The following is a 13627-nucleotide window of genomic DNA, read 5'->3' as shown; positions in this document are numbered from 1 at the left end:
AGATTCATCTGCTACGAAGAGACCAGTTGAAGCAGCATATTCCAGGTATTGACTTACGCTATTCAAGAAAAAAAATTTTTCCAGGAGAGAAGAAATATCTTTATTAAAATAAAAATAATATACATTTTTTTCCACATAGGAGCTGAGGAAAAAGCTTCCAACCTCCTAGGATGCTAGCAAAAAATAGAATGATGATTGAAGGCAAGGTTATACAGGAGCTGGCTTAACGCTTTTTGTTTGCCAGTGTCTTAACATCCTGTAAGTGGCAGTATAACCCAAATGTCAAACTACTCAACAATCCTGTGTTCCCCCAATAGACAACAAAGAAAAGTTAATTGTATTATGAATAGGGCTGCAACCAACTAATTCGATAATCGATTATGAGAATAGTTGTCAACTATTTTCATTATCGATTAGTTTATTGAATCCCCTATTTCTTTCCTCTACGCTGAAAGGAGGGAACAGCAAGCAGTGGGCAGGTGCAATAGCCAGCCTGCTATTGGCTATTGCAATTTGAAATGGCCATTACAAGGCTGGCTATTGCACCAGCCCACCACCTGCTGTATTTAGATTCAGCTGCTGTCTGCAGAATCTTGCCACTCGCATTCCCTGGCTGAAGCTATTCAAGCCATTACTAACAATACAATTAGTAAAAAACAAATTATAAAAAAGGTGGGGAAAAGATTGTTTTCTGTTTCGGCTTGACAAAAATTCTGTTGTGGGAGGTGCGTTGCAGTGCTATTCCTACCCACAGCAGAACGCACGGTACAGCAATGTTGTGCGTTCCAGTGCAATTGCAAAAAAATTGTGCATGCAGTATTACTCTGAAGTAAACTTTATGTTTGTAACACTGCATTTGTGTATTTTATTTTAAATTAGGAATGGTATTTATAAAAAAAAATGAAAAATTCAGATCGAAAAAAGTATCGGCCAACTAATCGATTATGAAAATAATCATTAGTTGCAACCCTAATTATGAAAGGTAGCAATTATTACTATTAACACTGTTCCGAGAAAGTTAAAATATCTCCACCCAAAATTATTCTCATCAAGTGAATGTGTCACCTAATGTGATAATAAAGGGAATGATTTAAATAGTACCACGGTATAACATCTCATGCACGGTTTATGTTCCCCTGCAATATTTTACAATGGAGATTTTCTGTACAGAGGGCCTCCTTGAATACTAGTATCACAGACCTCACACCTTGGTGTCATTCCATGCAGTATAATCACCTGCTGCAGTGTCTGGTAATGTCTTCTCCATTAAAAAAAGGAGAAGTGTGCCAGTAACGTGTGAACATTATTTTCCATGCATTAGCACCTAACATATTTCTCTGGCAATGTCAACATCAAGTTCCCAAATGGAGTGAAAAGCCGGGGGGTGGAAATCACTCTCATTTTCTCACCACCTTATTAATTGTAATAGTAACTTGGTGATCTGCCAGGCACTGCCCCTGTCATGTCAGTAGAGAAGTGCAGCAATTGTAGTTTTCTTTTCCCGTTTAAAATCATTAAAAAATGCCCCTTTCCAGTGATACCAGCCCAGCACGCCAGGAATATGGGCAGCACCAATAAAGAAATGCAAGGCAGGATCCACAGAAGCTTTGGAATGTAGAAGCAGCAACTAATTATTAAAGAGAATTGGTGCACTACAGATCATTGAGATAAAACCTAAGTAAAAGTGTTATAGGATTGATAAAACGTTTGGGGCCTATTCACACTTACCCACTTTGATGCAGCAAAATGCATGTCATATAGAAATACCATCCTTCCCTATGTGACTGTTTCCCATCTATGTAATGAATCACCACCTGGCTTCCTGATTAGCCGGCAAGCCGGGCAGCATATAAAGACTGGCCACCCGGCTTCCTGATTAGCAGGGAAGCCGTCCCCATGCTTCTTGTCACTAGGTGACGAGAAAGCATGGAGCCGGCTTTCTGGCCAATCAGGAAGCCGCGGCTGTGCAATGACGCAGCACCCGGCTTACTGATTGGCTAGGAAGTCGGCTCCATGTTTCCTCGTCATGAAGCGACGAGGGAGCATGAAGCCGGCTTCCTGACCAATCAGAAAGCCGGGCGTCGCATCATTACACGCTACCCGGCATTCCTGATAGGCCGGGAAGCCAGTTCCAGGCTCTCTCGTCACAAGTGGCGAGAGAGCATGGAGTTGACCTCCTGGCCAATCAGGAAGCCAGGCAGCGTGCAATGACGCGCTGCCCGGTTTCGTGATAACGGAAGTATCGGGCTAGGCATTGGAGCATTTGGCCGAGTACGAGTACCCGCCCAAATACTCGGCATCAGCACCAATACGGATACTAGTATCGGTGTATCCCTATTAATAACAAAGGAATGGATTGTAAACCTGTCCTGTTAGAATTTTTCAAGACTGATTATTCAGTATTTTTGCCACTCATTCTTAAAGAACAACCCTAGAAAATGTAGAAAATAACCCTCAGTGGGGCTAACCCCAAAACAATGAGGCTTCACTGCTGGTTTTGGGGCTCAAATAAAGAAAATACACTCACCTGATCCTCGTTCCTGTGGAGGTGACTGCTCACCTCTCTCTCCCTCCACTTTGGCAGAGGAATGTCCCTAGGTGTGATGAGGTGACATCACAGGTCCTTAGACCACTGAAGCGGGGGGGGGAGAAAAGGCTGTGGGGATCGGTCTAGCAGCCAAGCGGTAGGATCAGTTGAGTATAATTCCTTTATTTTAGGCCCTAGACCACAACGAGCGGTCAACCCTTGCAGTGCGGGGGTAGCCCCCAGTGCAAGGGTCAAGTTTTACATTACTGGAGTTCTTCTTTAATATATCATACGGGGCAAAGATGACATTCTTCTGCCCTCAAAGTAAAACTGGTTTGTACTTTTTTATATCCATTTTCACATATTACAGAATTTTGTACTTTAAGCACATAAATCGCTCACCTACTCTCATGTGCAAAACTCAGGAGGAAATATATTTGGATCAGAAAACAAATAAGCAAAGTCAGATGAAAAAAAAAAGAACGAAAGAAAATAGCAGAAGTGAATGTAATAAAGGAAACCGATGCAAGAGAAGCACATAGGACGTCCTGGTCTACTTCCTGCTGGAAATGCTAGTTTGTTGGAAATTCTAATGTACTGATATGTACTTTGTCTTTTGAGCTGTAGATGGCGCTGTAGGGCAATGTTAGTCTCTCTGTGCATGCTAATCTATGATACACAGGAAGTTTTTTTTGTTTGTTTCTGTTTTCTGCACAATGCTGTATATACATACATGTAATGTCCTGCTAAGCAAGTCAAACTTGATTCAGCATTCCTCAAGATCTCAGGGCTTCAGCTAAACACATAGCTAACATGGCTGACCTAGAACAAGTATCCAACAAGTTATTGTTATGTATATTTATTCAAGGTCAGTGATTCAGAAAGTATGGAAGCCACTGAAAAAGCATGACAGCCAGGCAACTAGCATTTTTAAATGGAGGGGTTATTAATGGACGCTTGTATATTTATTTTCTGTTTTACATGTTTCTTTTAGAGCTGAACCTGAAGTAATGTGCTGAAAGACCTGTGCTGGGATTATGGTGCTATGGGCCACAAAGAAGTGGCAAAGCTTATAAGAGCCTGCGCAGTTCTTTCACTTCAACAGATCACAGACAACCTGTTGCTTCTTAGAAAGTTCCAGGCAAAAGAAAAAAAAAAAAAAACTAAAAAAAAAAAAAAACTTACCCTTGCAGGGGGGCTACCCCCTAAAAAAAAAAACTAAAAAAAAAAACAAACTTACCCTTGCAGTGGGGCTACCCCCAACCCAGCCCCCCCTCCCCACACTCCAAGGTTTAAGTATACATCTCTCTAGAGGGCTCAAATAAAGCTGAATTACTCACCTGATCCTCGCTCCCGCCGGCTCCCTCCGGGCAGCTAGAGCAATCCCTGCACCCCTGGACTCCGGCAGTCTAAGGACTGCTGATGTCATCACGTCTAATGCAGGTCCATTGACCTGCATTAGATTTGAGGACACCGAGGCACAGCCCATAGCCAGAGCAAAGGGGGAGAGCCGTAAGCGTTGCCCGCCGGGGGACCAAGGTTCAGCTTTATTTGAGCCCACTAGAAAAGACAGCACTTAACCTTTGCAGGGGGTAGCCCCACTGCAATGGTAAGTTTTGTTCTTTACTTCTTTAGGCCGCGTTCACATTGAGCGGTTCGCATTTTGCGCGATTGTCGCGCAAATGCTTGCATTGAGCAAGCTTGAATCGCGGCTAAATCCGCTCCAAAAAGGGTCCTGCTGTAGCGACACACGACCCGCGGCAGCAGGACCCTTTGCCCCATTGAGAAGCATTGGAGAGCGATATCGCGCGGTAAATTGCCGCGATATCGTGGGAATTACAATGCAATAAATCGCTCCATGTGAACGGGGTCTTAGTGTACTTCAGCGTATTAGGCCATGGGTCACACAATCTTGTTTTTCCTGTCAGCTTATCTTATGTTAACTGTCGTCCACCAGTAAAACCAGAAACACAACCTGATTTGTAAAGTGATGGAAATTGTCCTTTGAAGCCAAAACATAAATAAATAGACAGAGAAGTGCGTGATTTTATCCTAAGTGTTTATAGAAAGGAGAAGTTCATGTATAAACATGATATTAATCGCTAGTATTTAAATACAAAACACCCCTAAACATAATATTGCCGGGGACACTATGACCTTCGCCACAAAGTCATCCCGACGGAAAAGAAGAAGTAGATGTGCACCGAAATTAACATTTCTAAACCAAAATGAAAAAAGATGTCGGGCCGAAACCGAAAATGGTTTTTTCTCTAACCTGTTCAATTTTTTTTTATATTAAATATTTTTACTTTTCCTTTACTGTTGGGGGGCTTCGGGGAAATATTAGGGGTCTAAACAGATCCCTGATATTTCCCTTTTAAAAATAGAATAAGGGATTGAGAACACAATCTGTTTTCTGCAGCCCCTGTTATAAATGAACAGGAATCCTCTATACTGAGTGTTCCTGTTAATTCATAACTTGTGGAGAGAGTATGAGTTACCATGTCCACAATCATGAATGAACAGGAAGTGATGTAGATCACTTCCCATTTATTCATAATTTTGTATATAGTAACCTTACTCTGTCCTCAATTATTTACAAACACTCAGAGAGGTCACAGATCACTGAGTGTTTGTACCGCTCTCCTTCCTGACACGCTGTCACAGGAGGAGGAGCAGTGCAGGAGGAGAAACGCCGGCCGCTCACAGTGCTCTCCTCCCCGGCACCGCTCGGCCGCCTGTGACAGTTTCTCTCCTCCCCGCTGTCAGAGGGGACACAGAGCAGCGCCCAGCGGGGAGGAGAGAAATCAGGGATGCACCGCTATTTCGACCGAAAGATGGCACTGTCGGCATTTTTCCCAAAAGTGCCATTTTCGGCATCACTAAAAATAAGTTTACATCACTTAAAGTGCAACTGAATTCAAAATGTGAAGACTTGCTTTGTTTTGTGGAACATCTAGAAACATTGTGTGTAACAAGTACCATGAAAAATCAACTTTTTGTCTCAATTCCTCCTGAAAGCAATAAACACTTCTGGTATGTGAGTGTGCCCTGGAACTCCACCGCCTACAGCCTCATAGCTCTATATCTGCAGCGTGAGATCTCCGGCACTGCTGCCCACCTAGTAGGTACAATAGCCGCCGCAAAGCCCTGTGTACATGCCACATACAATTGCAACACAGACCCAACAAATTGTAAACAGCAGTTCTACTTGGCAAATGCGACAATTGCAATGAACGTGACCACACCACAACCGTGTGGGTACGCAGTATTGCCATTAAAAAAAATGGTGCCTCTTGAACGCTGGGCAGCCACTGCTTTACCACATTTCATTCTTCAGAGGGACAGTAAAGCCGGACACCCTTCTGAAGGAGGACTAACTGCATTAAAAAAAAAAAACCTACCGGTATTACATTCAGACTGCTCACGGGCAAAGCTACCCAAAAACTAAAACCACAATGGATGCCCGATATTAGAATGAACATTACACTGAAATGCTGAGTACCATGTCTGTGTAAATGAGCCAAGTGGAGGTGTAATGGTTGTGATCATTCCCTGGAGGGTGTTGTTCTTGGACATCCTTAGATGTTGTGCTTTGTCAAGTCAACCAGAAAACTCTACTCTCCCATTTCCCTGAACAGGAGTACTTATATATATATATATATACACACATACACATACATACATACATACATACATACAGGTGAAACTCGAATAATTAGAATATTGTGCAAAAGTTCATTCATTTCACTAATGCAACTTAAAAGGTGAAACTAATATATGAGATAGACTCATTACATGCAAAGCAAGATAGTTCAAGCCGTGATTTGTCATAATTGTGATGATTATGGCTTACAGCTCATGAAAACCCCAAGAACCCCAAATCCACAACCTCAAAAAAGTAGATTATTACATGCAATCAATAAAACAAGGATTGTACATAGATCAATATCGGACCTCTGAAAAGTATAAGCATGCATATGTACTCAGTACTTGGTTTGGGCCCCTTTTGCAGCAATTACTGCCTCAATGCGGCGTGGCATGGAAGCTATCAGCCTGTGGCACTGCTGAGGTGTTATGGAAGACCAGGATGCTTCAATAGCGGCCTTCAGCTCTTCTGCATTGTTCAGTCTCATGCCTCTCATCTTTCTCTTGGCAATGCCCCATAGATTCTCTATGGGGTTCAGGTCAGGCGAGTTTGCTGGCCAATCAAGTACCGTAATCCCACGGTCATTGGACCAGGTTTTGGTGCTTTTGGCAGTGTGGGCAGGTGCCAAGTAATGCTTGAAAATGAAGTCAGCATCCCCATAGAGCTCGTCTGCGGAAGGAAGCATGAAGTGCTCCAAAATCTCCTGGTAGACGGCTGCGTTGACCCTGCAGTCATCATTTTACATAGGAGGTGCTGCTGTGTGACAGCCGCTCCTGCTGTACCATACCCAGCAACTATCCCCAACATACCCAGCAACTGACCCCAACATACCCAGCAACTGATCCCAACATACACAGCAAACCATCCCCAACATACACAGCAAACCATCCCCAACATACACAGCAAACCATCCCCAACATACACAGCAAACCATCCCCAACATACACAGCAAACCATCCCCAACATACACAGCAAACCATCCCCAACATACACAGCAAACCATCCCCAACATACACAGCAAACCATCCCCAACATACACAGCAAACCATCCCCAACATACACAGCAAACCATCCCCAACATACACAGCAAACCATCCCCAACATACACAGCAAACCATCCCCAACATACACAGCAAACCATCCCCAACATACACAGCAAACCATCCCAACATACACAGCAACCATCCCCAACATACACAGCAACCATCCCCAACATACACAGCAACTACCCCCAACATACCCAGCAACTATCCCCAACATACACAGCAACTATCCCCAACATACACAGCAACTATCCCCAACATACACAGCAACCATATATTTAAAAAAAGGCAACCCTGACAATAACTGGTCCCTAAATAGGCAACCTGTGTAATGGTGATAATATGCAGGCGACACACAGGTAGTGGTGATAACATGTAGGTGACACGCAGGTAGTGGTGACAATATGCAGGCGACACGCAGGTAGTGGTGATAACATGTAGGTGACACGCAGGTAGTGGTGACAATATGCAGGCGACACGCAGGTAGTGGTGATAACATGTAGGTGACACGCAGGTAGTGGTGACAATATGCAGGCGACACGCAGGTAGTGGTGACAACATGCAGGCGACACGCAGGTAGTGGTGACAACATGCAGGCGACACGCAGGTAGTGGTGACAACATGCAGGCGACACGCAGGTAGTGGTGACAACATGCAGGCGACACGCAGGTAGTGGTGACAACATGCAGGCGACACGCAGGTAGTGGTGACAACATGCAGGCGACACGCAGGTAGTGGTGACAACATGCAGGCGACACGCAGGTAGTGGTGACAACATGCAGGCGACACGCAGGTAGTGGTGACAACATGCAGGCGACACGCAGGTAGTGGTGACAACATGCAGGCGACACGCAGGTAGTGGTGACAACATGCAGGCGACACGCAGGTAGTGGTGACAACATGCAGGCGACACGCAGGTAGTGGTGACAACATGCAGGCGACACGCAGGTAGTGGTGACAACATGCAGGCGACACGCAGGTAGTGGTGACAACATGCAGGCGACACGCAGGTAGTGGTGACAACATGCAGGCGACACGCAGGTAGTGGTGACAATATGCAGGCGACACGCAGGTAGTGGTGACAACATGCAGGCGACACGCAGGTAGTGGTGACAATATGCAGGCGACACGCAGGTAGTGGTGACAATATGCAGGCGACACGCAGGTAGTGGTGACAACATGCAGGCGACACGCAGGTAGTGGTGACAATATGCAGGCCACACACTGGTAGTGGTGACAATATGCAGACGACATGCAGGTAGTGGTGACAATATGCAGGCGACACGCAGGTAGTGGTGACAATATGCAGGCCACACACTGGTAGTGGTGACAATATGCAGACGACATGCAGGTAGTGGTGACAATATGCAGGCGACACGCAGGTAGTGGTGACAACATGTAGGTGACAGACAGGTGGGGGTGACAACATGCAGGTGACACGCAGGTAGTGAAGACAACATGCAGGCGGCACGCAGGTAGTGGTGACAACATGCAGGCGGCACGCAGGTAGTGGTGACAACATGCAGGCAACCAATAAGGCAGTTGTCAATGAGCGTGAAATATTCTGACGTTGGTAAACGTTCGTCACCATGGTGTGCTAATGATTACAGATCTGCATTATTGTGTCTTTCATATCTGCCGGTAGGCGGCACGCAGGTAGTGGTGACAACATGCAGGCAACCAATAAGGCAGTTGTCAATGAGCGTGAAATATTCTGACGTTGGTAAACGTTCGTCACCATGGTGTGCTAATGATTACAGATCTGCATTATTGTGTCTTTCATATCTGCCGGGAGTTCAGCTTTCAATCAGCTCTTGCTTCATTTTGTAACAGTCATATAAGATCAATGACCGGAAAAGCCAATATTATAGGGTTGGGCCGCAGGAATGCGTTGGAATAGAGTGAGAAGTGAACACTGGTGTTGTACTAGACACGAGATCTGCCTGTGTGTGACTTGGAATGACGGTACCCAGAGGAGATGTAACATTCCTGGTGTGCTCCCAGGTAATGGCAGATCAGTGTCACACAAATGTGTTGCTACGACTCCTGGTAATATCTCTGAATGAATGTGGGAAGGCGTGCCGGCTTCCTGGCAGTGCAGCGTACACCATGAGAGACCAGCCAGCCTAATGGTCGCATTCCTGGGATTTGTGCTGCTATCACAACAATCTTTCAGCAAACCTTGTGATATGAAAGCCATTTCCTGAGGGCTCCCGAGCTCCTCAATACTGCCCCTCAGATTAGAAAGGGACACGAGACAAACTGTTGTCCCGATGGTATAGGGTCCCGAAGGCTTTGCACGCCATGTACCCGGCGGTCCCGGAGACATGTTGGCGCTGCGAAAGGGAGGTAGGGTCCCTACTGCACGTTTTCTGGGAGTGCCCAGGGGTCTCTGCATTCTGGTCTCAGATTGCCGCTCTTGTCCAGCAGATTACGGCTACGTCCCTCCCGTTTGATCCTGCGGCATACCTCCTCCACCTCACACCGTTACCGAGGAAAATCTACAAAAGATCCTTACTGATCCACCTACTGAATGCGGCTCGGGCATGCATCCCGGCACTGTGGAGGCAGGCCCGCCCGCCCTCAGTGGAGATGTGGGTGAAGAGAGTGGAGGAGGTCCGGCTGATGGAGGATCTGACATCCTCACTCCGTAAGACACAAAATAAATTTGTCGCTACCTGGGCGGCTTGGTACTTGTTCAGAGATTCCTCAGCGTTCCCCCAGGGCAGTCGAGAGTGAGCTATTAGTAATGATACAATCAAGATGGCTGCTCCGGTGGACCCCCCCCTGTACGCCGTGTTTTCTGTTTTCGCGTTTGTGTACACTCTTGTCCTTTGGGGTGTAATGTCTGTTTTCATTGCTCTTAAAAAAGAAAAGGGACACGAGGGACACACCGTACTAAAATGTCACCATGCCACAAAACAATGTACATTAAACCCGATGAGACACTTTTCATTGTCAGCCATGTACTATATGCATGCAGCACACAGGTATGACAATGACAGCTGGAATCAGATTCCTGGGGAGAACACAGACAGTTCTGCTCTTCCACACTGCAGGCACTGCCATCGTACACGCGTTGTCAGGACCACTATGTGCTCTGCATTTGTTTCTTCATACAAGTCAACGCAAACACAGGGCAAATGCATCTCAAATGCCTGTGTATAGCCACACGTCTCCAACACTAAGCCACAGGTCCCCAACACAAAGCCACAGGTCTCCAACACAAAGCCACAGCTCTCCAACACTAAGCCACAGCTCTCCAACACTAAGCCACAGCTCTCCAACACTAAGCCACAGCTCTCCAACACTAAGCCACAGCTCTCCAACACTAAGCCACAGGTCCCCAACACTAGGCCACAGCTCTCCAACACTAGGCCACAGCTCTCCAACACTAAGCCACAGCTCTCCAACACTAAGCCACAGCTCTCCAACACTAAGCCACAGGTCCCCAACACTAGGCCACAGCTCTCCAACACTAGGCCACAGCTCTCCAACACTAAGCCACAGCTCTCCAACACTAAGCCACAGGTCCCCAGCTCTAAGCTTGTGGGCCACGTTCAGATGTGATCATTGATGGTGAGCTATAGTAGATAGTAAAATCTCCTATTATGAAATAGGTAACAGGAGAGTGGGAAGACCTGTTATAGCCATAGATGTGCAGACACACGTGCAGGCAGACACCGAGGCACGGTATGGCACGCATATGTGCAGGCAGACACCGAGGCACGGTATGGCACGCATATGTGCAGATAGACGTCCAGGCACGGTATGGCACGCATATGTGCAGATAGACGTCCAGGCACTGTAGGGCACGCATATGTGCAGATAGACGTCCAGTTACTATATGGCACGCATATGTGCAGATAGACGTCCAGGCACTGTAGGGCACGCATATGTGCAGATAGACGTCCAGGCACTGTATGGCACGCATATGTGCAGATAGACCCAGGCACTATATTTTTTAAATGCTAATGAAGCCAGAGCTGGTGTCTATGCGTGCCCTACAGTGCCTGGACGTCTATCTGCACATATGCGTGCCATACAGTGCCTGTGTCTGTGTGTCTATCCTCTCCCACGCCAGGACGATGGGGAAGTATACTGAGTGATTTCTGTGCGTTCCAGAAGCTATGGATGTGGAACGCACCGCAATTGGTGTGAACAAGCCCTAAGAAACTCCATCCTAAAGTTGGTCAAGTCTCTGATGTCAGATGAACGGCATTACCAGTGTCTGGGCAGCATTAGGTAGCCAGGTGCCATTGTGGTGTCCAAGCTGTGAATATACCAATATTAAAAAGGGACATGAACACAATCACCGGGATCTCCTACACATCTGCACTGGGTGATGTCATTTCAGGAGCAATATTGAAACTTATCACCCTGTCACACAACTGACTCTACAAGCCGTCTGTTTGTAAGCGTGAGAAATGCCATGCAGCCATTGCTGGAGCATAGGCAGGAAGTGGCTGCAGGAGATCAGCAGCACTAGCATGGGACAATGGAAAAGTGGAAACTATATTTTATTCCTTTAAACTGGCAAATGTTTATGACACCCGGTGCTTTATCAGAATACATGTCATCCGAGAAGGGTTTCTATTGATTTCAGTCCTACAGACATTGGATCTCATTACAATAAAAGAGAAGCCCACAAACTGTTCTGATAATATGAACCTGGTGATCACACAGATCATGTATAAAGACACGCTCTGCTGTGATTGGAGATGAGAAGTGTAGGCCCTCCAGCAATAGCGAGGAGCCCCCAGTACTATACACAGGCACATCACGTGATCAGTGGAAGTCAGTACAGCCAGCACAGGTGTTCGTCACCCCCTCCCCCTCCCAGAACGAACAGGCACCGTGTCGGTATGAGCCGGCTGCCCGAAGTAACACTGCTCACACCATGGCCGTGTGAAAGCCTGCTGTCGCTCAGGTGATACCACTGTCAGCCCCGTCCCCACCCTGTGTAACCCCCCAAAATCTCTTCTTACCATTTCTGTTCCGGCGGAAAAGGAAGAAACAGGTGACAGCGACAGAGGTGAGCTGGAACAGCCACTTCACCGTCGCCGCCCGCCCACTTCTACTACGCCCCACCCACAGATGCACCTGTCGCGGGCGGTCACACCCATGCCACAGGTCTCCGCCCACGGAGACTGGGAACCTAGCAACGGCATATATACCTGGCTGCTAGCAACAAGGTCCCGCGACCTCGCCCCACATTGCCCCGTCTGACCACACCCACCCTCGCCCCCGTACCACGCGCTCCCGGGCACCGCCACACCCGCCCGCAAGGGTCACCCTGTGTTGGACTGGTTCACTGACGTGATCTGGCTCAGCGGCGGTGCAGTTCGGTGTAGGGAGGAGAGGGGAATACTGAAATCTGTGTGGAACAATTGCATTGAAAAACCTAATTGACACGTTTGGTGTGACTGGCTGGTGAGGGAGATCTACACATCCCAGTCCTATTAGCCCGCTGTGCTGGGGGGCAATAATCCATTGTGTTAGGGGAAGCCCTTTTATTTCAATGTATTGCACCGCAACAGACCAAAACTCATGCATGCATCATTTGTGCTCTGAGAAGGTGCATGCAGGGCTGTCCCTATAATGAGGCTGTAGCCTCAGGCAGCATCTCATTGGGGGGCGGCCAAAGTGTCCCAGAGCTTTTAGCAACCTGTGACGGTCTGTGTGGTTCTCTGGTTGCCTAGAGGTGAGTGGGACCCTCTGGCTTGTTTCCCGCCGAGCTCCTGGCAACCAGTGATGTCGGTGAGCTGGGCGGGATGCCAGACAGAGGCGCTGACAGCGAGGTCCGGTGCCACCTAACCATTCATGGATGACAAGTGAACCAGTGAGTGACCACTCCCTGTCCGCAGCGCACCTTCTCAGGAAGCAATTACTATAGGAATGGCCCTGGGTGTGTGGGTGTGCCATTCAAAATAAATGGCGCCAATGGGCTTCATGTGGGTTACCGCAATGGGGTGAAGCAGTCCTCAGGGATGTGAGTCAAGCCAGGTCAGCACACCCTGAAGACAAGAGTCACCCTGTTTAATTACCAACACCATATACCAACCTCTCATCATGTCTCCCTGCACCATGTACCAACCTCTCATCATGTCACCCTGCACCATGTACCAACCTCTCATCATGTCTCCCTGCACCATGTACCAACCTCTCATCATGTCACCCTGCACCATGTACCAACCTCTCATCATGTCTCCCTGCACCATATACCAACCTCTCATCATGTCTCCCTGCACCATGTACCAACCTCTCATCATGTCTCCCTGCACCATATACCAACCTCTCATCATGTCTCCCTGCACCATGTACCAACCTCTCATCATGTCTCCCTGCACCATATACCAACCTCTCATCATGTCTCCCTGCACCATGTACCAACCTCTCATCATGTCT

General features: G+C 47.3%; 1 protein-coding gene across 1 annotated transcript in view; it reads right to left on the bottom strand.

Annotated features, from left to right (window-relative positions):
* AP1S3 (adaptor related protein complex 1 sigma 3 subunit) overlaps nt 1-12311 on the bottom strand; it is a 24036-nt gene extending 11725 nt beyond the window's left edge. The window contains exon 1 of the mRNA XM_018563486.1: nt 12208-12311. Coding sequence (XP_018418988.1) covers nt 12208-12210 — 3 coding nt within the window. The 5' untranslated portion in view covers nt 12211-12311. The remainder of the gene's footprint in view (nt 1-12207) is intronic.
* Nucleotides 12312-13627: the final 1316 nt, after the last annotated feature.

The sequence above is a fragment of the Nanorana parkeri genome, unplaced genomic scaffold (assembly GCF_000935625.1).
Source record: "Nanorana parkeri isolate BGI_ZX_2015 unplaced genomic scaffold, ASM93562v1 scaffold667, whole genome shotgun sequence".
In the NCBI taxonomy this organism is placed as follows: Eukaryota; Metazoa; Chordata; class Amphibia; order Anura; family Dicroglossidae; genus Nanorana; species Nanorana parkeri.
The sequence above is the reverse complement of the archived record's forward strand: the minus strand, read 5'-3'. Positions and strand labels throughout refer to the sequence as shown.